This window comes from Cetorhinus maximus, chromosome 3 (genome assembly GCF_964194155.1).
Source record: "Cetorhinus maximus chromosome 3, sCetMax3.hap1.1, whole genome shotgun sequence".
In the NCBI taxonomy this organism is placed as follows: Eukaryota; Metazoa; Chordata; class Chondrichthyes; order Lamniformes; family Cetorhinidae; genus Cetorhinus; species Cetorhinus maximus.
Window position 1 is genome coordinate 227,985 of NC_135881.1, and position 27,397 is coordinate 255,381.

The 27,397-nt window shown below is 47.6% G+C and overlaps 1 protein-coding gene across 1 annotated transcript in view; it reads right to left on the bottom strand.

Moving 5' to 3' along the window:
- The window catches only part of macf1b (microtubule actin crosslinking factor 1b), a 383,409-nt gene that overhangs the window by 200,428 nt on the left and 155,584 nt on the right, over window positions 1-27,397 (bottom strand). The window contains exons 20-23 of the mRNA XM_078534257.1: window positions 27,224-27,394; window positions 1,843-1,998; window positions 1,435-1,641; window positions 1,069-1,188 (exon numbers count right to left, since the gene is read on the bottom strand). Coding sequence (XP_078390383.1) covers window positions 1,069-1,188; window positions 1,435-1,641; window positions 1,843-1,998; window positions 27,224-27,394 — 654 coding nt within the window. The remainder of the gene's footprint in view (window positions 1-1,068; window positions 1,189-1,434; window positions 1,642-1,842; window positions 1,999-27,223; window positions 27,395-27,397) is intronic.

The window sequence follows — 27,397 nt, forward strand, 5'->3', positions numbered from 1 at the left end:
GCAGGTCAGAGGCTAGGAATTATGCGACGAGTAACTCACCTCCTGACTCCCCAAAACCTGTCCACCATCTACAAGGCATAAGTCAGGAGTGTGATGGAATACTCTCCACTTGCCTGGATGAGTGCAGCTCCCACAACACTCAGGAAACTTGACACCGTCCAGGACAAAGCAGCCGCTTGATTGGCACCACATCCACAAACATTCATTCCCTCCACCACCGACGCACAGTAGCAGCAGTGTGTACCATCTACAAGATGCACTGCAAGAATTTACCAAGGCTCCTTCAACAGCACCTTCCAAACCCATGACCACTACCATCTAGAAGGACAAGGGCAGCAGATAGATGGGAACACCACCACCTGGGTGTTCCCCTCCAAGTCACTCACCATCCTGACTTGGAAATATATCGCCGTTCCTTCACTGTCGCTGGGTCAAAATCCTGGAACTCCCTCCCTAACAGCACTGTGGGTGTACCTACACCACATGGACTGCAGCAGTTCAAGAAGGCAGCTCACCACCGCCTTCTCAAGGGCAACTGGGGATGGGTAATAAATGCTGGCCCAGCCAGCGAAGCCCACATCTCATGAATGAATAAAAAAAAACTGATAGAGGTGTTTAAAATAATTAAGGGTTTTGTTTGAATAAATAAGGAAAACTGTTTCCAGTGGCAGGAGGGTTGGTGACCAGAGGGACACAGGTTTTAAGTGATTATTAAAAGGACTGGAGGGGGAGATGGGAAAACATCCTTTTACATTGTGAGTTGTCATCTGGAATGCACTACCTGATAAGAAGCAGATGCAATAATAACTTTCCACAGAGAGCTGGATAATTACTTGAAGGGAAAATATTTATATGATTATCGGGAAGAAAATGGTGGTTGGGAGTAATTGGAGAGGTCTTGCAAAGGCACAGGGTCGATGGTCCGATTGGCCTCTGTACTGAGTCACTGTTTGATTCCATGACTGTGTGAAGTGAGAAGCAGCTCCATATTATTACACTGAAGCAATTGTTTCTAATTCTTAATTGTTCACTGTTCAAGTCCCAATGTTATATTCCAGGAATGCTGACCTGTTGCTGGCAGAGCTGCTGTTTAATATCCTTGTAGTTAACAGCAATCTCCTTCTGTGTCTCCAAGCGCTGATCCACATCCTGCATCCAATCCACCAGCAACTTTCTCAATTCACTAAACTGCAATAGAAACAGGAAATCTGGTTTAAAATTCCACAGGGCCAAAGCTCCCATTCCCAAACAGGGCCAAAGCTCCCATTCCCAATGGGAATAGGAACAGGGTCAACACTGCAACTCCCAACAGGAATAGGGACAGGATCACCATCCAATTCCCATTCAGTATCCACTATGTGTTAAAGTAAATCTGACACTGATTGTGAAGCTTGCTGGCTGGTGACAGAGTTGATGATTGAGTTGGTATTTTACCTGTTTGGCTTGCTTTCTGGCCTCCTCTAGTGCCCGTCCTCGATCTGTGCGATGTTGTGAAAGCTGCCTCCACCTCTCCAGCACAGTCACCATCAAGTTTTGAATGAGGGTCCAATCCTGTTTCCGACTGTAACTCTTTAGAGTCTCTGAACTCTGTTCCAATTTGCTCAGCTGTGCACAATGTGAGGCCATATCACTGCTGAATAGCTGGAAAAGAGAGCTGATAGGTTTCAGTAACAGACAGAAAAACATTGCTCCCACCAGCAAACCGAATCCCCCTCCCCAAGGCAGTGCTCTCCCACTCGCTGGGGCTCATCCCCCTCCAACCCCCAGGTCATGGTCTCTTGGTCTGTTGTGTGAGACCAGATGGAGAATGCGGGACACGGGACAGATACTGTTTCTGTTCACCTGGTGCTCCTGAAGCTGTTGGTCAATGGTCTCCAGGATGAAACTTGGAGGCGGAAGATTCTTCATGGAGTTCATGGTGTCTGCCATCCAGCCCATCAGGTCCTGGACGTTGCCGTGGAATTGAGTCTCCAATATTACTCCTTCTGACAGCTTCACCTGGCAATTCAAACCAATTAAACCACAAGATACAAAATTTAATCCACTCACTGACTGTCAGAGAGGAGAACGAGAGAGAGAGAGAGAATGAAAGAGAGAGGGTGGGAGAGGTGGAGGGAAAAAGGGAGAGAGAAATGGATAAAGAAAGGATGAAAGAGAGAAAGGGCCTAAGAAAGGGGAAGAGGGGGAAAGAGAGAGGGGGTGAAAGAGAGAGAAAGAGAACGGGAGGTGGAGAGAAGAAGGGAAAGATAAAGGCTGAAAGAAAGAGAGGGTGAAAGAGAGAGAGAGAGAAAGACTGAGTGAAAGGGGGTGGAGAGAGGGGTGAGGTGGGGAGAGAGGAGGAAAGGGAAGGGAAGCACCTCCCTTTAGTGAGAGGGAGGAACTGAAAGAAATCAGTATTAGTAGGGAAATGGTGTTGGGGAAACTGATGCGATTGAAGGCCGATAAATCCCCAGGGCCTGATAATCTACATCCCAGAGTACTTAAGGAAGTGGCCCCAGAAATATTGGATGCATTGGTGGTCGTCTTCTGAGATTCTATAGACTCTGGAACAGTTCCTACAGATTGGAGGATAGCTAATGTAACCTCCACTATTTAAAAAGGGAGGTAGAGAGAAAACAGGGAATTATAGACCAGTCAGCCTGGCGAAAATTCTAGAGTCCATAATAAAAGATTTAATAGCTGAGCACGTGGAAAACAGTGGCAGAATTGGACAGAGTCAGCATGGATTTACGAAAGGGAAATCATGCTTAACAAATCTACTGGAATTTTTCGAGGATGTAACTAGTAGAGTTGATGAGGGGGAGCCAGTGGGTGTGGTTTATTTGGACTTTCAGAAGGCTTTCGACAAAGTCCCACATAAGAGATTAGTGTGTAAAATTAAAGCGCATGGGATTGGGGGTAATGTATTGAGATGGATAGAAAACTGGTTGGCAGACAGGAAACAAAGAGTAGGAAAAAACGGGTCTTTTTCCGAATGGCAGGCAGTGACTAGTGGGGTACTGCAGGGATCGGTGCTGGGACCCCAGTTATTCACAATATGTATTAATGATCTGGATGAGGGAATTAAATGTAATATCTCCAAATTTGCAGATGACACAAAGCTGGGTGGGAGGGTGAGCTGTGAGGAGGATGCAGAGATGCTTCAGTGTGATTTGGATAAGCTGAGTGAGTGGGCAAATGCATGGCAGATGCAGTATAATGTGGATAAATGTGAGGTTATCCATTTTGGTAGCAAAAACAGGAAGGCAGATTATTATCTGAATGGCTATAAATTGAGAGAGGGGAATGTGCAACGAGACCTGGGTGTCCTCGTACACCAGTCGCTGAAGGTAAGTATGCAGGTACAGCAGGCGGTAAAGAAGGCAAATGGTATGTTGGCCTTCATAGCCAGAGGTTTCGAGTACAGGAACAGGGATGTCTTGCTGCAATTGTACAGGGCCTTGGTGAGACCACACCTGGAATATTGTGTGCAGTTTTGGTCTCCTTATCTGAAGAAGGATGTACTTGCTACAGAGGGAGTGCAGCGAAGGTTTACCCGACTGATTCCTGGGATGGCGGGACTGACACATGAGGAGAGATTGAGTTGGTTAGGATTATATTCGCTGGAGTTCAGAAGAATGAGGGGGGATCTCATAGAAACCTATAAAGTTTTAACAGGACTAGACAGAGTAGATGCAGGAAAGATGTTCCCGATGGTGGGGGAGTCCAGAACCAGGGGTCACAGTCTGAGGATATGGGGTAGACCATTTAGGACTGAGATGAGGAGAAATTTCTTCACCCAGAGAGTGGTGAGCCTGTGGAATTCGTTTCCACAGAAAGTAGTTGAGACCAAAACATTGTATGTTTTCAAGAAGGAGTTAGATATAGCTCTTGGGGCGAAAGGGATCAAAGGATATGGGGAGAAAGCGGGAGCAGGCTATTGAGTTGGATGATCAGCCATGATCATAATGAATGGTGGAGCAGGCTCGAAGGGCCGAATGGCCTACTCCTGCTCCTATTTTCCGTGTTTCTATGTTTTTATGGAAGAGGGTGAGAGAGGGAGAGGGGACAGATGAGGTGAGGGGGTAGAGAAGGGGGAGAAAGGGTTGAGAGGCGGGGGAGACAGAAAGCAAGAAAGGGATTTTTGTTCTTTATTCTTTCATAGGATGTGGATGTCACTGGTAAGGCCAACATTAGTTACCCTCCCTAACTGTTCTTGACACAGCACAGTGGGGCCCTAGTTGGACCATTGACCCTGTGCCTTTGCTAGAGCTCCTCAGTTATTCCCAACCCCCATGTTCTTCCCCTTAACCATGTAATTACTTTCCCTTCAAATATTTATCCAATTCCACTTTTGAAAGTTATTATTGAATCTGCTTCCATCGCCCTTTCAGGCAGCGCCTTCCAGGTCACAACAGCCCACTGTAAAAAAAAGTTTCCTCATTTCCCTCTCTTAATCACGTTAAATCAGGGTCCCTCTGGTTACCGGCCCACCTGCCACCAAGAACTATTTCTCCTTATTTACTCTATCTAAACCCTCCATGATTTTCAGATCGCACTTAACCTTCTCTGCTCCAAGTTGAACTATCTCAGTTTCTCCATTTCAAAGCAACCACATTGCTGTGGGTCTGGAGTCACATGTAGGCCAGACCAGGTAAGGACGGCAGATTTCCTTCCCTAAAGGACATTAGTGACCCAGATGGGTTTTTACAACAATCGACGATTCTTTCATGGTCTCCATGACTGAGACAATCATCCGTGGATTGTTACCTGAGGCACGCGCCAATTGGCATCGGGTCAAGCAGATTAGAGAATTAAACCCGTGGCTCAGGGAGTGGTGTGGGACGAAGGGTTCAATTCATGGGTCACTGGTGTCAGTGCTCAGGGAAGAGTGAGCTATTCCATTGGGATGGGCTGCACCTGAACTGGGCTGGGACAGTGGTCTGGCCAATCGTATAACTAGGGGGAGAGGGCTTTAAACTGACAGGGCGGGAGGGGAGGGTTTGGGTGAAGGGAGATTGAGAAATCCATAGAGAAAGGCTGAGATATCAGAACATTATAGCAATGTGGGTAAAGACAAACAGTAGGTTAGGAAGGGACAGAGAGTTTAACATTAACATCAGCGAATAAGACCATTACATGGAATAGAAGTTAAATAATGAAATGAAAGGTTCTTTATCTGAATACATGAAGCATCCGCGATAAGATAGATGAACTAGTAGAAGTAAATGGTTTTGATCTAATCTCCATTACAGAGACATGGTTACAAGGTGATCAAGGATGTGAATTAAATATTCCAGGTCACACAATATTTCAGAAAGACAGACAGAATGTAAAAGGAGGAGGGGTAGCCCTGATAGGAAAGGGTGACATAAGGACATTAGTGAGAAAGGATCTGGTCTCTGAAGATCATGAAATAGAATCAGTATGTGTGAAAATGAGGAATAGCAAAACACTGGTGGGAATAGTTTATAGGCCTCCTGACAGTTATACTTTCGGACAGAGTATGAAACAGGAGCTTGAAACAAAGGCAATATAGTAATTGTGGGGGTCTTTAATCTTCATATAGACTGGGACAATCAAATTGGTAAGAATGGTCTAGAAAATGAGTTTGTAGAATGTTTTTGTGACAGTTTCTTGGAGCATTGCGTAGTGGAAACGACTAAGGATAAAGCTATCTTAGATACAAACATATGAACAAACGAACAAATGAACAAGGAGCAGGAGTAGGCCATTCAGCCCCTTGAGCCTGCTCCACCATTTAATAAGGTCATGGCTGATCTGATAATAACCAGAAATCTACATCCCACCTACCCCCGATAGCCTATCATCAGACATGTAGTCCTTGGTTGAGTATCCTCAACAGGAAACACAGACCCAGTCATTTTCACTGATGAACCCAAATCTTGGTGACTTGTCTCTCTCTTCCCTGAATGGTCCACATGTTTACAGATGATCCGGCCTTCCACCTCCACATGGTGAGATAGAGGTCCAGCCAGCGCACTTATTTCACCTGATAACCACCCTGGTCCTTCCCCGAAGTTTTTCACATGTACCAGCTCTCCCACGGTCAACTCCCTCTCACCACTATGCCAGTCGTGTCTAGTTTTCTGGCTTCCCTGACTCCTTACCACCTTCCCCTCTAAGCTCAGCATTATTAAACTCAATCTCGTCCTGAGACAGTGTTTCATCAATAACTCAATAACTCCGCAGGTGTGACACCTGTTGTTGTGTGAGGGGTGGTCCTGTAATGAAAGAGAAAGTGTGCGAGCTTGGGTGCTAAGGAATCTCCAGTTAGCTTTTTCATGCCAGCCTTGAACGTTTGAACTGCCCTTTCGGCCAGTTCGTTTGAGGAAGGGTGGGTACGGTGCAGTTTTTCTGAGTGATCCCGTTGAAGCTGATAAACTGTTGAAACTCAGCACTTGTAAATGCCGTGCCGTAATCGGAAACAGCTACTTCTGGTAGTCCCTGAATGGCAAAACCCTGACCTAGTTTCTCAATTGTAGTGGCCGATGTTGGTGACTTCACCTCATATACATCCAAGCATTTTGAATGGGCATCAACAATGAGCAGAAACATTGTTCCCAGGAAAGGTCCAACTTAGTCAATGTGTAACCGCACCCAGGGTCTACCTGGCCACTCCCATGGGTGTAATGGAGCTGTCACTGACAACTTCTGCAGTTGCTGACATTACACACAGTGCTTTACTAAACTCTCTAATTCGCCATTCATCCCAGACCACCACAGATAGCTGCGTGCTCTGGTATTCATTTGGGAAATTCCTGGATGGGCACTGTGTAGTTCAATTAAAAGTGGCTCCCTTCCCTTTGGAGGAACTATCACTTGTGCTCCCCACAACAAGATACCATCCTGGCTGTTATTTCATGTCTTCTGTTCAAGTATAGTTTCATTTCATCAGATTCACGACTCCTCAGATACTGAAGCAGCCCATGTCCAAATGCAGCAAGACCTGGACAATATCCAGGTTTGGACTAACAAGTGGCAAGTAACATTCACACCACACAAGTGCCAGGCAATGACCATCTCCAACAAGAAAGGATCCAACCATCGCCCCTTGACATTCAATGGCATTACCATCACTGAATCCCCCACTATCAACATCCTGGGGGTTACCGTTGACCAGAAACTGAACTGGACTAGACAGGTCTTGCCTCACAAATTTGATTGAATTCTTTGAGGAAGTGACAAGAAGGGTTGATGAAGGTAGGGCAGTGGATGTTGTGTACATGGATTTTAGCAAGGCATTTGACAAGGTCCCACATGGCAGATTGGTCAGGAAAGTAAAAGCCCATGGGATTCAGGGTAATGTGACAAACTGGATAAAAGGTTGGCTTTGTAACAGGAAACAAAAAGTAATGGTCGATGGATGCCCTTGCGAATGGAAAGTTGTCTCAAGTGGTGTTCCACATGGCTCGGTGTTGGGACCCTTGCTGTTTGTGTTATATATTAACGATTTGGACGTGAATGTGGGGGGCATGATTGGGAAATTTGCAGATGACACAAAGATTGGCCGAGTAGTGGATAGTGTAGAGGATAGCCATAATCTCCAAAACAATATAGATGGGTTAGTGGAGTGGGCGGTAAAGTGGCAGATGGATTTTAACATAGAGAAGTGTGAGGTCATACATTTAGGGAGGTCAAACAGTTACAGGGGTTACAAAATAAATGGGAATATACTAAGAGGGGTAGATGAAGTGAGAGATCTTGGGGTACAAGTACACAGGTCCCTGAAGGCAGCAGTTCAAGTAGACAAGGTTGTAAAGAAGGCATATGGAATGCTCTCCTTCATTGGCAGAGGTATAGAATATAAAAGTAAGGATATAATGTTGGAATTGTATAAAACACAGGTGAGGCCACAACTGGAGTATTGTGTGCAATTCTGGTCACCATATTACAGGAAGGACATAATAGCTCTGGAGAGAGTGCAGAGGAGGTTTACAAGAATGTTGCCAGGGTTAGAAAAGTGTAGCTACGAGGAGAGATTGGATAGGTTGGGGTTATTTTCCTTGGATCAAAGAAGGATGAGAGGTGACTTGATTGAGGTGTACAAAATTATGAGGGGAATAGACAGAGTGGACAGGATCAAATTGTTTCCCTTGGTGGAGAATTCTAGAACCAGGGGACATAGATTCAAGATAAGTGGCAGAAGGTGTAGGGGGGACATGAGGAAGAACTTTTTTACGCAGAGGGTAGTGGGTGTCTGGAATTCGCTGCCCAATTTGGTGGTAGAGGCAGAAACTCTAAACTCTTTTAAAAAGTACCTGGATCTGCACCTAAAGTGCTGTAAGCTGCAGGGCTATGGGCCGGGTGCAGGAAGGTGGGATTAGAGAGGGCACCTGGGTGTCCTCGGTCTGGCATGGACAAGATGGGCCGAATAGCCTCCTTCTGTGCTGTAACTTTTCTGTGGTTCTATGGTTCTATATAAATACTATGGCTACAAGAGCAGGTCAGAGGCTGGGAATCCTGTGATGAGTAACTCACTTTCTGACTCCCCAAAGCCTGTCCACCATCTACAAGGCACAAGTCAGGAGTGTGATGGAATACTCTCCACTTGCCTGGATGAGTGCAGCTCCCACAACACTCAAGAAGCTGGACACCATCCAGGACAAAGCAGCCCCACTTGATTGGCACCACATCCACAAACATTCACTCCCTCCACCACCGACACACAGTAGCAGCAGTGTGTACCATCTACAAGATGCACTGCAAGAATTCACCAAGGCTCCTTAGACAGCACCTTCCAAACCCACAACCACTTCCATCTAGAAGGACAAGGGCAGCAGATAGATGGGAACACTGCCACCTGAAAGTCCCCCTCCAAGTAACTCACCATCCTGACTTGGAAATATATCGCCGTTCCTTCACTGTCGCTGGGTCAAAATCCTGGAACTCTCTCCCTAACAGCACTGTGGGTGTACCTACACCACATGGACTGCAACAGTTCAAGAAGGCAGCTCACCACCACCTTCTCAAGGGCAACTGGGGATGGGCAGTAAATTCTGGCCCAGCCAGCGAAGCCATGAATGAATAAAAGAAAGATACAGGCTCCTGTGTCCAGCCATGTAGTGCTTGTTCTCGTACTTGAGATAGGACTGGGTCCTGAGTTGTCCAGTGTATGATCTGTTGAGCAGATACCAGTGAGGAATCTAAGAAATTTAACATTAAAACAAGTTCCTGTGGAACTGGACGTGCGCATCATTTTCTTGTAAAGGTAAACAACCAAGGGCATCGGTGTTTGCGATTTGATTGCTAGGCCTATCTATGAAAGTGTATTTGTACACTGCCAGAATTAAAGCTCTATTACTGCCCTCTTCTTTCTAGTGTAGACTTTAATCTCAGCCTTCTTATTGACTTCACTATTGGCCAGGCTTCTCTCAGAGGCAAGCTCAACTTGTCTGAGCTCAGTGGTTGAGTCTCCCAGAATGTCATTATCTGCCTGCTTCTTGGAACATGCTGCAATTATTGCTTCAAAAGCCACTTTACTCCATTTAGCTGGTTCCTCAGCTCCTTTCTCTCTTTTTTGCATTTGTTTACTGCCTCCTGGAAAATTGAACATTGTTGTGTCTTCTCTGCCAACTCAATCTTCAGTTTGTTCAGAGAGGTGCTGAATTCTTTCTGTTTCTCTTCAGACTTTTCCAAAGGTACAAACTTTGACCTGAGGGAATCTTGTCTGTGTGTGAAGGTCTTTCAACAGGTTTTCTTTCTCCCTGTGAAGGTTGCTCACCTCGTCTCGAACCCTGTCATCAAGCAGGGTCTCTTCGAGTTTCTTCTGCTGTTCTTCCAGGTTTTAGCTTAAGGCAGGCTGCATTTCTTCAGGTTGTTGAATCCTTACACACTCCTCTTTCAAAACGGGAACACTTCCATCTTCCTTTTGGAATCTCAGTGGCCAATCAAGGTTGATTTCCCTCAGCCAATTTCACCTAGAAGGCTTGGCCTTCTGCCTCTCAATACCAACACTGGTAGCTTTGTCGATAGGCTTCCATAATGGACAGTTACTCTGCCTTATGCCTTTTACTTGAATGTCTTCACCTGTGTATGTTTTTAACTTGGCAGCTGTTCCTTCTAAACTTAACTGATGTTCACCATTATGCAAATATCTGGAGGTATGTTCCCCAATTGCTGTATTGGAAGCTCCCGTGTCCACTTCCATTCTAACAGGTTTGCCTTTTACTTTCACTGTAGCAAATATTGGTTCTGTCTTTCCAATTTTCAGGTTAAACAACAAGTAAATGTCTGATATAAAAACCAAAAGCTAAAAGCTACTGCGGATGCTGGAAATCCAAAACAAAAACAGAATTACCTGGAAAAACTCAGCAGGTCTGGCAGCATCGGTGGAGAAGAAATCAGTTAACGTTTCGAGTCCTCACGACCCTTCGGCAGAATTGAGTATAGTTAGGAGAGAGGTGAAATATAAGCTGGTCTAAGCTGGGATGATGGGGGGAGAGAGATGTTGAAGGTGGGGTGATTGTGGGGATAAGCAAGCAGTGATAGGAGCAGATAATCAAAAGATGTCACAGACAAAAGGATCAAAGAGGTGTTGAAGGTGGTGATATTATCTAAGAAAAGTGCTAATTAAGAATGGAAGGCAGGACACTCAAGGTACAGCTATAGTGGGGGTGGGGTGGAAAGACTAACAAAGTTTTAGTTTTAGATTTAAAAATAATGGAAATAGGTGGGAAAAGAAGAATCTATGTAAATTATTGAAAAAAAAAGGGGGATGGGGGAGAAATGGGGTGGGGATGGGGGGAGGGGGAGTTTAAGATCTAAAGTTGTTGAATTCAATATTCAGCCCGGAAGGCTGTAAAGTGCCTAGTCGGAAGATGAGGTGCTGTTCCTCCAGTTTGCGTTGGGCTTCACTGGAACAATGCAGCAAGCCAAGGACAGACATGTGGGCAAGAGAACAGGGTGGAGTGTTAAAATGGCAAGCGACAGGGAGGTTTGGGTCTTTCTTGCGGACAGACCGCAGGTGTTCTGCAAAGCGGTCGCCCAGTTTGCGTTTGGTCTCTCCAATGTAGAGGAGACCGCATTGGGAGCAACGAATGCAGTAGACTAAGTTAGGGGAACGACCGTGGGTGGAAAACCTCGGTTAAGGAAGAAGGAGGACATGTCAGAGGAGCTGTTTTTGAAGGTAGCGTCATCAGAACAGATGCGACGGAGGCGAAGGAACTGAGAGAATGGGATGGAGTCCTTACAGGAAGCGGGGTGTGAGGAGCTGTAGTCGAGGTAGCTGTGGGAGTCGGTAGGCTTGTAATGGATGGCCCGCTTCTACCTCCTACCCAAAATCCACAAACAGAACTGTCCTGGCAGACCGATCGTGTCAGCCTGTTCCTGCCCCACGGAACTCATTTCTCGTTATCTTGACTCCCTTCTCTCTCCTCTTGTCCAGTCCCTTCCCACCTACATCCGTGATTCCTCTGACACCTTACGTCACATCAACAATTTTCAGTTCTCTGGCTCCAACTGCTTCCTCTTCACCATGGACGTCCAATCCCTCTACACCTCCATCCCCAACCAGGATGGTCTGAGGGCCCTTAGCTTCTTCCTTGAACAGAGGCCCGAACAATCCCCATCCACCACTACTCTCCTCCGTCTGGCTGAACTTGTTCTCACACTGAACAATTTCTCCTTTAACTCCTCTCACTTCCTCCAAATAAAAGGTGTGGCTATGGGTACCCGCATGGGCCCCAGCTATGCCTGTCTCTTTATGGGGTATGTGGAACATTCCTTGTTCCAGTCCTACTCCGGCCCCCTCCCACAACTCTTTCTCCAGTACATCGATGATTACTTCGGTGCTGCTTCATGCTCTCGTCGGGACCTGGAAAAATTTATTAATTTTGCTTCCAATCTCCACCCCTCCATCATTTTCACATGGTCCATCTCTGACACTTCCCTTCCCTTCCTTGACCTCTCTGTCTCAATTTCTGATGATAGACTGTCCACCAATATCCATTACAAGCCTACCGACTTCCACAGCTACCTCGACTACAGCTCCTCACACCCCGCTTTCTGTAAGGACTCCATCCCATTCTCTCAGTTCCTTCGCCTCCGTCGCATCTGTTCTGATGACGCTACCTTCAAAAACAGCTCCTCTGACATGTCCTCCTTCTTCCTTAACCGAGGTTTTCCACCCATGGTCGTTGACAGGGCCCTCAACCGTGTCCGGCCCATATCCCGCGCATCCGCCCTCACGCCTTCTCCTCCTTCCCAGAAACATGATAGGGTCCCCCTTGTCCTCACTTATCACCCCACCAGCCTCCGCATTCAAAGGATCATCCTCCGCCATTTCCGCCAACTCCAGCATGATGCCACCACCAAACACATCTTCCCTTCACCCCTCCTGGCGGCATTCCGTAGGGATCGTTCCCTCCGGGACACCCTGGTCCACTCCTCCATCACCCCCTACTCCTCAACCCCCACCTATGGCACCTCCCCATGCCCACGCAGAAGATGCAACACCTGCCCCTTCACTTCCTCTCTCCTCACCGTCCAAGGGCCCAAACACTCCTTTCGAGTGAAGCAGCATTTCACTTGCATTTCCCCTAACTTAGTCTACTGCATTCGTTGCTCCCAATGCGGTCTCCTCTACATTGGAGAGACCAAACGCAAACTGGGCGACCGCTTTGCAGAACACCTGCGGTCTGTCCGCAAGAAAGACCCAAACCTCCCTGTCGCTTGCCATTTTAACACTCCACCCTGTTCTCTTGCCCACATGTCTGTCCTTGGCTTGCTGCATTGTTCCAGTGAAGCCCAACACAAACTGGAGGAACAGCACCTCATCTTCCGACTAGGCACTTTACAGCCTTCCGGGCTGAATATTGAATTCAACAACTTTAGATCTTAAACTCCCCCTCCCCCCATCCCCCCCACCCCATTTCTCCCCCCTCCCCCCTTTTTTTTCCAATAATTTATATAGATTCTTCTTTTCCCACCTATTTCCATTATTTTTAAATCTAAAACTAAAACTTTGTTAGTCTTTCCACCCCACCCCCACTAGAGCTGTACCTTGAGTGTCCTGCCTTCCATTCTTAATTAGCACTTTTCTTAGATAATATCACCACCTTCAACACCTGTTTGATCCTTTTGTCTGTGACATCTTTTGATTATCTGCTCCTATCACTGCTTGCTTATCCCCACAATCACCCCACCCTCAACATCTCTCCCCCCGCACCCCCCACCTTAGACCAGCTTATATTTCACCTCTCTCCTAACTATACTCAGTTCTGCCGAAGGGTCGTGAGGACTCGAAACGTTAACTGATTTCTTCTCCACCGATGCTGCCAGACATGCTGAGTTTTTCCAGGTAATTCTGTTTTTGTGAAGTAAATGTCTGAATTTGTTGTTTCAGATTCTTCTACATTGTAGATTTCATTGGGCTTCTTCCTTTGTTTACAAGTCTGTTTGAATCTTTCCTTGCACTGCCTCATCGTCTGTCCATTTCTGTGACAATAATAGCTTTTGATTTTTTTAAACTGCCAATCGCTAAAAGACTGTTTGTTTCTACCTCTATTAAAATTATTCTTCAATTTTGCTGCTAAGTTATTTTTCTTTATTCTTCGGCTAGCGGGGGCTGTTTCCCGATTCTCGGCAGAGACTCGTTTTTTCCTGTTATTTGTGGCTGAGGTTTCCTGCCCAATGTGGAGGATGCGCCATTTTGCGCTCCCTGTACTGCTTTTGAATCTCTTACTGCACTTTCCATGACCAGCGCTCTCTCTAGCACCTTCTTGAAATCCAGGTTCACTTTGGGCAACAATCTTTTCTGAATAGTGTCTTCTTTCACACCACATACTAAACGATCTCTGAGCATATCATTCAGAGTTGTACTGAGCTCACAATGTTCCATTAGATGCTTCAGATTTGCCATATGCAATTATCTCACCCAGGGCTCTATTTCGCGAATTAAACCTTAGCCTCTGCATCATGACTGAGGGCTCAGGTTGAAAATGACCCTTCACAAGGTTCACCAGTTCATCGAAATTCTTCAAATCTGGGGCACTGGGTGCCATCAAACTTCGAATCAAACTGTAGGTTTTGTTCCCACAAGTACTCAAGAGGATTGCTCACCTTCTCTTTCCCCGTAATCTCGTTCGCTTGAAAAAAGAACATGAGGGCGTTCTATGTATTGAGACCAATTGCCTGTGGCTAATTCAAAAGGATCAATTCTCCCAAGTTGTGGGATTTTGAGAGAGGATAACTTCTTCAATTCTAACGGACCTTGTTACATACAATCACTGGGCCAGGTATGCTGGCAATTTTTTTTAAACTTGATTTCTTCAAGTTGCACGTGACCTTGGCGTGTGTGTCCATAGATCTCTGAAGGCAGAGGGGCATGTTAGTGGGGTGGTGAAAAAGGCATATGGGACATTTGCCTTTATCAATCGAGGCATAGATTACAAAAGTAGGGAGATCATGTTGGAGTTGTATAGAACCTTGGTGAGGCCACAGCTGGAGTACTGTGTGCAGTTCTGGTCACCACATTATAGGAAAGATGTGATTGCACTGGAGGGGGTGTAGAGGAGATTCACCAGGATGTTGCCTGGGATGAAACATTTAAGTTATGAAGAGAGGTTGGATAGACTTGGGTTGTTTTTGTTGGAGCAGAGAAGACTGAGGGGCAACCCGATCGAGGTATACAAGATTATGAGGGGCATGGACAGGGTGGATAGGGAGCAGCTGTTCCCCTTAGTTGAAAGGTCAGTCACTAGGGGACATAAGGGGCAGGAGGTTTAGGGGGGATGTGAGGGAAAACTTTTTTACCCAGAAGGTGGTGACAGTCTGGAATGTGCTGCCTGGGAGGGTGGTGGAGGCGGGTTGCCTCACATCCTTTAAAAAGTACCTGGATGAGCACTTGGCATGTCATAACATTCAAGGCTATGGGCCAAGTGCTGGTAAATGGGATTAGGTAGGTAGGTCAGGTGTTTCTCATTTGTCAGTGCAGACTCGATGGGCCGTAGGGCCTCTTCTGCACTCTGTGATTCTATTCAATCCTGTTTTATCCTCATCACCAGTTTGTTGTAGGGTGGCTGAGTTGTACTATTAATAATAGTACCCACAGAGAACTTTCTAAGTGGAAACATTAAGTTTATTTACAATATACTCAGCAGCAACTACATGCGTGCTTTCAACTCCAACTCTATCTCTACACTGACTGCTGAGGTAGCCCGTGCTACTGTCCTATTGGTTACTACAGATCATGTGATCTTCCTTGATAAGTATTATTCTTAAAGATACATTACACATTAAATAAAGCCATAATTACTGCAGAAACCCTTTGGAGTAGTGGTGTTCTCCTTAGCACTGCTAAAGATCTGAGAGTGTGTTTGGAAGGTGAAGTTTGAGTGTACGGGGAGATTGAGGAGAAAGGAATCTTGGAAGGTGAAATTGAAACCCTGGAGGTGGAACTTGGTTGAAGCTTTCCAAGTGGGAGCCACGTTTAGAGAGAATTCCAAAGTGAGTCCTTCAAATATGAAAACTGGAAACCCCCGTGAGAAAGACAGTGTTTCAGGGGGCAGCAGAACAATTGGGCGACTGGACAAGTTGTAGAATCCGCTTGTGAAAGGTGGGCCATGGAGCAGTCACTGGGGGAGATGCTCACAGCCCTTTGCAATGTCTTTATTCATGTTCGGACCCGTCTCCCCCATGGTTCAAGCTAACAGTGCAGCCTTGCAGTGCGGGTTAGGAGAATGTCTGGGCCTGAGCTGAGAGCACAACATGCAGTCCAGTGGGCAAAGCTGCTGCCAATTGGTCAGGTGGAATGGGGCAGGGGTGGGTGGGGCTTTGAACAGCCAATGAGCACACAGCACACTGACCATCTAAGTGGTGGCCAACACTCTCCGGCATGTGTGAAGGGGCCTTCAGACTTAACCAAGAGAGGTTCTTAGGGACACCCACACACACACGTGCCCCTCTCTTTGACCCTACAGGAGGAGAACATCAGGATGGTGGAGCCTGGTGATTTAGTGATTTGCCTCATGGCTGACAGGGAGCAGAGAAGAAGAAGAGAGCGGTGGAGGCGCCTGGACCAGCAAAGGGAGGAGCATCCAGCTCCAGATGAAGGGGCGGCAGAGCCTGGTGCTCACCCAGCTGAAGATCCACAGGGAGCCCTCGCTCGATGGTGCCTCACTAGGCCCAGGGTCTCTCGATGGTGCTTCACTAGACCCAGGGTCTCTCGATGGTGCCTCACTAGACCCAGGGTCTCTCGATGGTGCCTCACTAGACCCAGGGTCTCTCGATGGTGCCTCACTAGGCCCAGGGTCTCTCGATGGTGCCTCACTAGACCCAGAGTCTCTCGATGGTGCCTCACTAGGCCCAGGGTCTCTCGATGGTGCCTCACTAGGCCCAGGGTCTCTCGATGGTGCCTCACTAGGCCCAGGGTCTCTCGATGGTGCCTCACTAGACCCAGGGTCTCTCGATGGTGCCTCACTAGACCCAGAGTCTCTCGATGGTGCCTCACTAGGCCCAGGGTCTCTCGATGGTGCCTCACTAGGCCCAGGGTCTCTCAATGGTGCCTCACTAGGCCCAGGGTCTCTCGATGGTGCCTCACTAGACCCAGGGTCTCTCGATGGGGCCTCACTAGACCCAGGGTCTCTCGATGGTGCCTCACTAGACCCAGGGTCTCTCGATGGTGCTTCGCTAGACCCAGGGTCTCTCGATGGTGCTTCACTAGGCCCAGGGTCTCTCGATGGTGCCTCACTAGACCCAGAGTCTCTCGATGGTGCCTCACTAGGCCCAGGGTCTCTCGATGGTGCCTCACTAGACCCAGGGTCTCTCGATGGTGCCTCACTAGACCCAGGGTCTCTCGATGGTGCCTCACTAGACCCAGGGTCTCTCGATGGTGCCTCATTAGACCCAGGGTCTCTCGATGGTGCCTCATTAGACCCAGGGTCTCTCGATGGTGCCTCGCTAGGCCCAGGGTCTCTCGATGGTGCCTCGCTAGGCCCAGGGTCTCTCGATGGTACCTCGCTAGGCCCAGGGTCTCTCGATGGTGCCTCGCTAGGCCCAGGGTCTCTCGATGGTGCCTCGCTAGGCCCAGGGTCTCTCAATGGTGCCTCACTAGACCCAGGGTCTCTTGATGGTGCCTCACTAGACCCAGAGTCTCTCGATGGGGCCTCACTAGACCCAGGGTCTCTCGATAGTGACTCACTAGACCCAGGGTCTCTCGATGGTGCCTCACTAGGCCCAGGGTCTCTCGATGGTGCCTCACTAGACCCAGGGTCTCTCGATGGTGCCTCACTAGACCCAGGGTCTCTCGATGGTGCCTCACTAGACCCAGGGTCTCTCGATGGTACCTCACTAGTCCCATATGCCGCCTGCTGCCGGATTTGGTGCCAAGAGGACATGGAGGGCACCCACTGCCCGTGGGTGTGAAAGTGACCATGACGCTCAGCTTTTACTCCTTCCAGGGCTCCACAGGTGACCTGTGCGGAACCTCACAAGCTCCACACACAAGTGTATCCAGGAGGTCACGGACACCATTTTATGAAGGCACAGAACTTTGTACATTTCACCCAGGATCAGGAAAGCCAGGAAACAAGAGCGTTGGGATTTGCCCAGATCTCTGGTTTCCCACAGGTACAGGGTGCCATCGACTGTACTCACACGGTGCTTAGATCTCCGTGGTAACAAGTGGTTAACTACATCAACCACAAGGGCTTCCACTCGCTGAATATTCAGCTGCTCTGTGACCATCACAAACACATCCTACAGGCCTGGGCACGGTTCCCAGGGAGTGTCCACCTCTCCTACATCCTCAGCAGGTCTCAGATCCCTGACACCTTCCAGGCTTCAGTGAGGCTGCAGGGTCAGCTCCTCAGGGACCAGGCCTACCCACAGAGGCCGAGGCTGATGATGCCCGTGTGACAGCCTCAGACTGCAGCAGAGCGACGCTAAAACCAGCCTCAATCCGCAAACCAGGCTTTGGCGGAGCCAACGATTGGCATTTTGCAAATGAGGTTCTGGTGTCTCGACAGGTCCGGTGGAGACTGTAATACAGTCACCAGAGTGTGTCACGCATTATTGTTGCTTGTTACCGCTCCACAACCTCGCGCTGTAACAGGGAGAGGAACTGGAAGAGCTGCACATCTCCTCCAATGAGGAGGACTCGAAGGGGATGACGATGGTGAGGTCCTTGGAGGCGATGAGGCCATCACATTGGCCAGACGAGGCAGGCACACTCGGGAGGCCCTCATTGCCACAGGATTCATGGAGGATGATGATGAGATGCAATGAGGACACTCCATAGATCCTCACATAGATTCTGTGAATGTCTGACTCCTGTCTGGCTGAGGGCAACTCACTTGTGCTCCACGATCAGGGTCATATCATGGTGGCGCAGCCATGAAACTTTAAATGCACCTGATCCTTTATCCTCCTTCAGCACCTGAGCCCTTCAGGAGCTGGTGCACAGTGTCACTGGTCACAGATGCTGAAGAGATGGGGGCCAGTCCCTCCTTAAAGGTGCTGAGAGCACACAGAGAGAATGAGGGAACTCTGTGACACCTGCCCACTACATTCTGGCAGCAATGACCAGCACCATCGAGGTGCAGACATCAGTAATGTGTCCAGGGAGTGTGAGGCTGGACCATCACTGTGGTCTGAAGGCTGCACAGACACAGGGGAGAGGCCCTGGACTGAGACACCTGCCTTTATCTTATGCAGAAAGGTTTCACATCTGAGTGACATGAACACTGCTCATCAGAACAAGGAGCCTCAGGCAGGGAGACATTCTTGGGAGTTTATTGACAATAGTGAACATTATGTACAAGTGATTAACACCCGTGCCCCAGGCTGTGCAACTACATCTTCTTAACCTCCCTAACCCTGCCGCTACGTCTTGGTGCTCCCCGGACATCCACAGTGGAGGTGGAGGCAGCCTGCTGACTGTGACACCCTGTCTGTGATGACCTTGGCGGGCGTCCTTTGGAGGGCCGAGCCCTGGAGGAGCTGGAGCTGCTGGGGACACAGGAAGAGGGAATGCGGAGGGGCCAGACACTCCTGAAGTCACCTGCTGACCCTCCTCCCTATGGGTGCCTGAGGGCCCCTGGCTGAGTCTGTGAGTGGAAGCGGTAGCTGGAGTGCGATCGAGCTGCCCTGCACCCAACTCGCGTACACACTGCTGGAGGCCAACTATGGGGTCAGTGATGGAGTTCAGCCTGAGTAGCAGTGCAGGACCGATGTCCTGGACCAAGGTCTCCATGGTGACTGCCATCCTGACAGTGTTGACCTCAGTGCGTTGGCATGCTGGCACTATCTTATTTTCTTACTGATAATGGGATGTGGGCATCGCTGGCTAGGCCAGCGTTTATTACCCCTCCATAATTTCCCTTTGTTCAGAGGGCATTTAAGAGCCAACCACATGGCTGTGGGTCTGGAGTCACATGTAGGCCAGACCAGGTAAGGACGGCAGATTTCCTTCCCTAAAGGATATTAAGGAACCAGATGGGTTTTTCTGACAAACGACAATGGTTTCATGGTCATCATCAGACTTTTTTTTAAAATTCCAGATTTTCTTGATTCCCAGAACATTCCCCTGGTCTTTGGAATACTAGCCCAGTGACAATACCACGATGCCATCACCTTCCCCTCAGACCGAAGGTGGATGGACTCTTCCCTCATGCCTTCCAGTCTGAGGAGTGCAGCAGACATCCCTTCCTGATGTTACATACGTACATCCATCTCTACGAATTAGGAGCAGGATAGGCCACTCGGCCCCTCGAGCCTGCTCCACCATTTAATAAGATCATGAATGATCTGAGTGTAACCTCAACCCCACATTCCTGCCTTCCCCTGATAACCTTTCACCCCTTTGTTAATCAAGAATCTATCTCGCTCTGCCTTAAAAATATTCAAAGACTCTGCTTCCACCGCCTTTTGAGGAAGAGATTTCCAAAGACTCACAACCTCTGAGAGAACAGATTTCTCCTCATCTCTGTTTTAGCTGAGCGACCCCTTATTTTTAAACAGTGACCCCTAGTTCTAGATTCTCCCACAAGAGGAAACATCCTCTCTACATCCACCCTGTCCAGACCCCTCAGGATCTTAAAGGTTTTAATTAAGTCGCCTCTTACTCTACTGAACTCCAGCGGATACAAGCCTAACCTGTCCAACCTTTCCTCATAAGACAACCCGCCCATTCCAGGTGTTAGTTTAGTAAACCTTCTCTGAACTGCTTCCAATGCATTTATCTCCTTCCTTAAATAAGGAGACCAGTACTGTAAACAGTACTGTAGATGTGGTCTCACCAGTGCCCTGTACAACTGAAGCATAACCTCCCTACTTTTGTATTCAATTCCTCTCACAATAAATGATAACAATCTATTAGCTCCCCTAATTACCTGCTGTACCTGCACACTAACCTTTTGTGATTCATGCACTAAGACGCCCAGATGCCTCTGAATCTCAGAGCTCTGCAATCTCTCACAATTTAGATAATAAGCTCCTTTTTTATTCTTCCTGCCAAAATGGACAATTTCACATTTGCTCACATTATAGTCCCATTATGTCCCTGAACTTACCTTTGCAGCTCCAGCAACTGAGGTGGAACTGAGTCCTGAGGCTTGTCATCTGACTCGGACTCAGCAGATTCTTAGCCTCCAGCAGCCCTCCGAGTGTTGGCACCCATGGATTTCCCTGCCTCTACCTGCTGTGGATCAGACAGTGCGATGTGCTCACCAGATTGTGACCCCAAGGCTACTTCAAAGCCAGGTCCCACCGAGGTGTGTGTCTCTGCGCTGGTGGAGGGTGTGGATGGGCGCCATGATGGGTTTTCAATGAGGGTTTCAGGTGTTTCATCTTCAGAGGTTTCTTCGGGGTTTGATTGGAGGCCCTGGGTCATGGACTCTGTCGGCTGTTTCCCAGATGTGCCTGTGAAAGCAAGGGGAGATAATTAGTGCAGGGCAGTGGCCTGTGAGAAAGGACACATCACTCACAGCCTGGTTGTGTGATGGATGTTGCATTGCTGGATCCTCACTTGGTAGAGCAGCGCCAACCTCACTGTCAGCACAGGACCGGTCCCGGACATCGCTGGCCAGCTGGGTGGCTCTGTTTTCGAATTCTGTGTGGATGTTCAGCTTTGGCGTGTTTCCCCCAGTCTGGGACGTCTCCCTCTTGTTCTGGGTCAGCTTAACCTGCATGAAGACAGATGGAGAGAGTGTATGCAGAATGCCTGCCAGGCCAGATGAGAAGGATGCCTCACATGTGTGGAGTGTGGGTGCTGCCATGGACGACATGCAGACATGATAGGCATGGGAAATGAGGGTGTGTGTGTGAGGGAGTGAAAGGTGATGTCCCTTGCACTGGCAGTGAGTGAGGGCCCTGTGGATGTGCGATGGGTTTGTGAGCGTGTGAGTTGGGAGTGATGAGAGGAGTGACTTACCCTGGGGAACGGAGGAGATCATTCATCCTCTTGTGGCACTGGGTGACTGCCCTCTTTCACAGGGCATTGGCGCTGACCATCGCTGCCACCGCCTCCCAAGCTGGATTGGTGAGCTTGGTCTTCTTTGCCCAGAGTGGGGGAAGGGAAGTTTGTGGTGGTCTTACACTGTATCCAGCAGGTGCCCCAGAGAGGCGCCACTAAATTCGGGGGCCACTGTCTTCTTTGCTTTCGGGGTCATTTGTTGCTTGAAGCAGTCCTGGTCTGTAAACATGGGGCTGAATTTTGCTGTTGGTGAGTAGGGGGCGGGTCCGCTCGCCGACGCGTAAAATGACGCGGGCGGAAACCCCGATGTCACCGCGCCCCATTTAAATATTCAGGAAGGCGGGGGCACAGCCAAATCAGCTGTGGGCCCGCCGACCTGTCAATGGCCAATTGAAGCCCACTGACAGGATCATTAACCCAATTGAAGGACCTGCCCGTCCAACCTTAAGCTTGTCGGGTCGGCCAGGAGCCTCGGCGGCAAATAGAGAAAACATGAAACCTCATCCAGCGGCGGGACGAGGTTTCATGTAGGGATTTAGAAAGTTTAATAAAGTTTTAGTGTAATTTATGAACATGTCCCATCTCATGTGACATTGTCACATGAGGGGGGACATGTTAAGGATTTTTTTTTTTCTATTTTTAATATTTTTAAAAGTGTCAGTGATCTCCCTGAGGCTGCACTTAGCCTCAGGGAGATGTGCGCTCTCTCGTGTGCCTGTGTGAAAGAGCGCACTCTCAGTTTTAGGCATTCCCCCCCGCCTGCACAGGGAGCACATAGCGCTTCCCGCTGGACATCACGCTGGGCGGGCCTTAATTGGCCCACCCACGTAAAATGGCGGCGAGGCCCACTTCTCCGGCAGGGATCGGCTCCCCGCCCGCCGGAGATTGGGTTGGGCCCACCCACCCAACAGGCAGAAAATTCTGCCCATGAAGTTGGCTGTGCTCTGGTGCACTTTAAGTATGGTGCGCGGAGCAAGAAAGCGCTGAGGTCAAAGTGTGGCAGGAAAATCTGAGCCCACTTGCCAGTGATCCGCTGTGCTTCCCGTGAATGCGTTACTAACGAGGTGGGACACGGACAACACAGAGCAAAAAGCAGCCATTGCGGCCGACGGTGAAGACGTCTTTTTTCACACCCATCACCGCACTTGGTGCAAATCAGGGGAAATTCCAGCCAGAGTTCCAGTCAGACCAGTTGGCTCCAGTGTGACAAGAGTCTGGGTGGGTTTTTAAGAAATCTATACAATCTGCTTTGGTCGTATCCATCATTCACTTTGGAGTGGGGTGTGTCTGACCACAGTCCACCAGTTGGTTCACATATACCGCATTCTTACCCCGAATATTATTGTCTCAAACAATGATAAATTGTTTTATCTTTCCAAATTTGTATCTGTCTGCAAAGAAACAGCTGGGCTGAAGGAACCATGAATATTTGAATCATTCTCCTGTGTTTGTATTGAAATCTTTCTAACCTTTTTGTCTGGTGTGATATAAATCATTTTTCTTCTTTAATAAATGTTTTATTCTTTGTGTTCAAAGTTCATCAGCAGACTCCTGTGAATTTGTTCAGTAACCTTTCTCCATTGGTTTCCAAATAAAGGTTAGGATCTAATTTTGAGATCTGTATTGTCCAGTATTAACATCAGCTGGGATTGTAACCACTGGGGCCTCAGCTATTTACAATCTGTATTAATGACTTAGATGGAGAGACAGGGAGTAATGTATCTTAGTTTGCTGGTGATACCAAGCGAAGTGGGAAGGTAAGCTGTGGGGAGGACACCGAGAGGCTGCAAAGAGATATAGACAGGTTAGGTGAGTGAGCAACAAGATGGCAGATGGAGTTTGATGTGGGGAAGTATGAAGTTATTCACTTTGGTCATAACAATAGAAATGCAGAATATTTTTCAAAAAGGTGAGAAATTTGTAAATGTTAATGTTCAAACAGACGTGGGTGTGTTTGTACAAGAAACACGGAAAGTTAGCATGCAGGTACAGCAAGCAATTAGGAAGGCAAATGGCATGTTAACCTTTATTGCAAGGGGATTGGAGTACAGGAATAAAGAAGCCTTGCTACAGTTGTACAGGGTTTTGGTGAGGCGACATCTGGAATACTGTGTGCAGTTTTGGTCTCCACACTTAAGGAAGGATATACTTGCATTGGAGGCGGTACAGTGAAGGTTCACTTGATTTGTCCCTGGGATGAGGAGGTTGTCCTGTAATGAGAGGCTGAGTAAATTGGGTTTATATTCTCTGGAGTTTGGAAGAATGAGAAGCGATCTCATTGAAATCTACAAAATTATGAAGAGGCTTGACAGAGTGTTTTTCTATTCATTTATGGGATGTAGTCTTCACTGTCTAGGCCATTTATTGCCCATCCCTAATTGCCCTTGCGAAGGTGGTGGTGAGCTGCCTTCTTGAACAGCTGCAGTCCATGTGGTGTAGGTACACCCACAGTGCTGTTAGGGAGGGAGTTCCAGGATTTTGACCCAGTGACAGTGAAGGAACGGTGATATATTTCCAAGTCAGGACGTGAGTTACTTGGAGGGGAACTTCCAGGTGGTGGTGTTCCCATCTATCTGCTGCCCTTGTCCTTCGAGATGGTAGTGGTTGTGGGTTTGGAAGGTGTAAAAGGGACAGTAGCAACGTGGATACAAAATTGGCTGAAAAATAGGAAGCACAGAGTAACAGTCAATGGATATTTTTCGGGCTGGAGGAAGGTTTGTAGTGGAGTTCCCCAGGAGTCGGTATTGGGACCCTTGCTTTTCCTGATATTTATTAATGATCTAGATCTTGGTGTGCAGGGGACAATTTCAAAGTTTGTGGATGATACGAAGTTTGGGAGTGTTGTGAACTGTGAGGAGGATGGTGTGGAACTTCAAGAGGACATAGACAGGTTGGTGGAGTGGGCAGATAGGTGGCAGATGAAGTTCAATGTGGAGAAGTGTGAGGTGATGCATTTTGGTAGGAAGAACATGGACCGACAATATAAAATAAGGGGTGAAAGTTTGAAGTGGGTGTAGGAGTAGAAAGGCCTGGGTGTATTTGTGCATAGACCATTGGAGGTGGCAGAACAGGTGGAGAGAGCAGTTAATAAAGCAGATAGTATCATGGGCTTTATTAATAGGGGCATAGGAGACAAGAGCAGGGAGATTATGCTGAATTTTTATAAGACGCTCGTTAGACCTCAGCTGGAGTATTGTGTACAGTCCTGGGCGCCACATTATAGGAAGGATGTGAACACATTGGAGAGAGTGCAGAAGAGGTTTACAAGAATGGTTCCAGGGATGAGAAACTTCAGTTATGAAGACAGATTGGAGAAGTTAGGACTATTCTCCTTGGAGAGGAGAAGGCTAAGAGGAGATTTGATAGAGATGTTCAAAATTGTGAGTAGATGGGGAGAAACTGTTCCCACTCATAAAAGGATCAAGAATCAGAGGGCACAGATGTAAAGTGATTTGCAAAAGAAGCAAATGTGATGGGAGAAAAAACTTTTTCACACAACGAGTGGTTCGGGTTTGGAATTCACTGCCTGGAAGTGTGGTGGAGGCAGGTTCAATCGAAGCATTCGAGAGGGCATTAGATGATTATTGGAATAGAAACAATGTGCAAGGCTGTGGGGAAAAGGCAGGGCAATGGCACTAGGTCATAATGCTCATTTGGAGAGCTGGTGCAGACATGATCAGCCAAATGGCCTCCTTCTGTGCCATTAAGATTCTGTGATTTTGTAATGAGAGTATTTCGACTTAAGCTAAGGTAAACAAACAAGGGGAGAAGAATTGGGCTGTTGTCTAGTAACAGGGGTCCGGACAGGCAGATCCCTCCCACGGACACACAGAAAAGCTAGAAACAGCAGTTTGTTTTGGAAGCTATTGGAGTTCAGTTGGTTTGAAAAACAGCTGTCAAGCAGAAGCAACCTAGAAGGGGAAGATAGCCAGTCCCAAGCTAAAATTGGTTAAAAGTAGCTGCAAGGAGAGGCTGAATCAAAGGGGACAGATAGCAAGTCCCAACCTAAGAAAAAGGCTCAAAAAATCCAGTGGATTTCTGAGTGGAACAGGAGAAAGTCCCAAGCAGGCCTTCTAGTTGAAGGAAGGACAGGAGCCTGGAAATTGTCCCGTTAATCAAGTTAAGAGTGAGGGGCAGGGAGAAAGGCTACAAGTTTCAGAGTTAAAGAGACAAAAGCTGCAGAAAGCAGATTTCAAGCGAGAACAGCTTGCAAGAGGCAAGAAGGTCCAAAAAGACAATTGAAGGTCTGTAACTCTTTGCTATGGGCATGGCACTGTTGACAGTTGAATCAGTGAGAGTGAGCATATAGAAGACAGCTTGAATGTATATGGTGACCCAGGGAAGAGGAACATTGGAAAGAGAGTTCGAAATCCTGGAGGTGAACCCTTACGGAAGGTGTCTGAGAAAAAGCATCAGTTTGGGAGAAGATTCCAAGGCAAGGTCTTGGAGAGTGGAGATTGGAAACCCTCGTGTGAAAGCTGGAGTTCAGTGAGACTAGTTGGCTCATGGTGTGACAAGCGGCTGGGGAGGGAGTTGAGGAGAGATCCATAGCATCTAGTTGAGATGGCATCTGTCATTTGGTTTTAAAGTGTGGTGTGCCTGACCACAAGGTGTCTATTGGTACATGGACTGTGTACTTACTATGAACATTAAAGTATAAGATAGCTTTTGTAACCCTGGTGACTCTGTCCAGTAGCCGCTCTCCACCTATCCAAACAAACAAATAAAACTTAGGATCCATCAAGCTGGGTTCCACTCTGGGGTGAGGCTTGTCCAGGGGTACCCTCAGCTGGGATCGTAACAGTATTGTCAGAAAATTTGTCTACAAGAGTCAGTCCCTTCATCCAAGACATTGATATAGATTTTAAATAGTTGAGGCCCCAGCACTGATCCTTATGGCATTCCTGGCATTCCGAGTTACAGTTTGCCAAGCTGAAAATGACCCAGTTATCCAGACTCTGTTTCCTGTTTGTTAGCCAATCCTCTATCCATACTGATGTATTACCCCCAACTTCATGAGCCCTTATTTTGTCTATTAACATTTTGTGTGGCACTTTATCGAATGCCATTTGGAAATCCAAATACATTGCATCTACTGATTCACCTTTATTCACCCTCCTCGCTACACCTTCAAAGAACTCTAATAAATTTGGCAAACATTATTTCCCTTTCACAAAACCAAGTTGACTCTGCCTGATTGTATTATGATTTTCTAAATGTCCTGCTACTACCTCTTTGATAATAGATTCCATCATTTTCCCAATGACAGGTGTTAAGCTAACTGGCCTATAGCTTCCTGCTTTCTCTCTCCCTCCTTTCTTGAATAGAGGTGTTACATTTGTAATTTTCCAATCTGCTAAGACCTTTCCAGAATCTAGGGAACTTTGGAAGATTATAACCAATGCATCCACTGCAGCCACTTCCTTTAAGACCCTAGGATGCAGGCCATCAGGTCCAAGGAACTTGTCAGCCTTTAGTCCCATTCCTTTTCCCAGTACCTTTCCCTAATGATAATGATTGTTTAAGTTTATCCCTTCCTTTTGCTCCCTGTTTTTCTATATCCCTGGAATGTTTTTTTTTGTCTTCTGCTGTGAAGACAGATGCAAAATACTAATTCAAAGCCTCTATCATTATTTAATTTCCAATTTTTAATTTCCCAGTCTCACCCTCACATTCTCTCTCTCTATTTCTCGGGCTGCAGTATCTCATTACCTTTCTGTTCTGTATCTTCAGATTAACTTTCCCAGTCTCACCCTCACATTCTCTCTCTCTCGCTCTCTCTCTGTTTCTCGGGCTGCAGTATCTCATTACCTTTCTGTCCTGTATCTTCAGATTAACTGTTTCCCACTTGTGTTCTAGTATGAAGAGGCTGTGCTCTGTCTTCGATCCCTTTGAGAGTTCGCTGTCACTGAGCAGTCGCTCCATCATTTTGTGAACACTATTATACGCGCACTGTTTGGATTCCAGCTCTTTACACAATTCCTG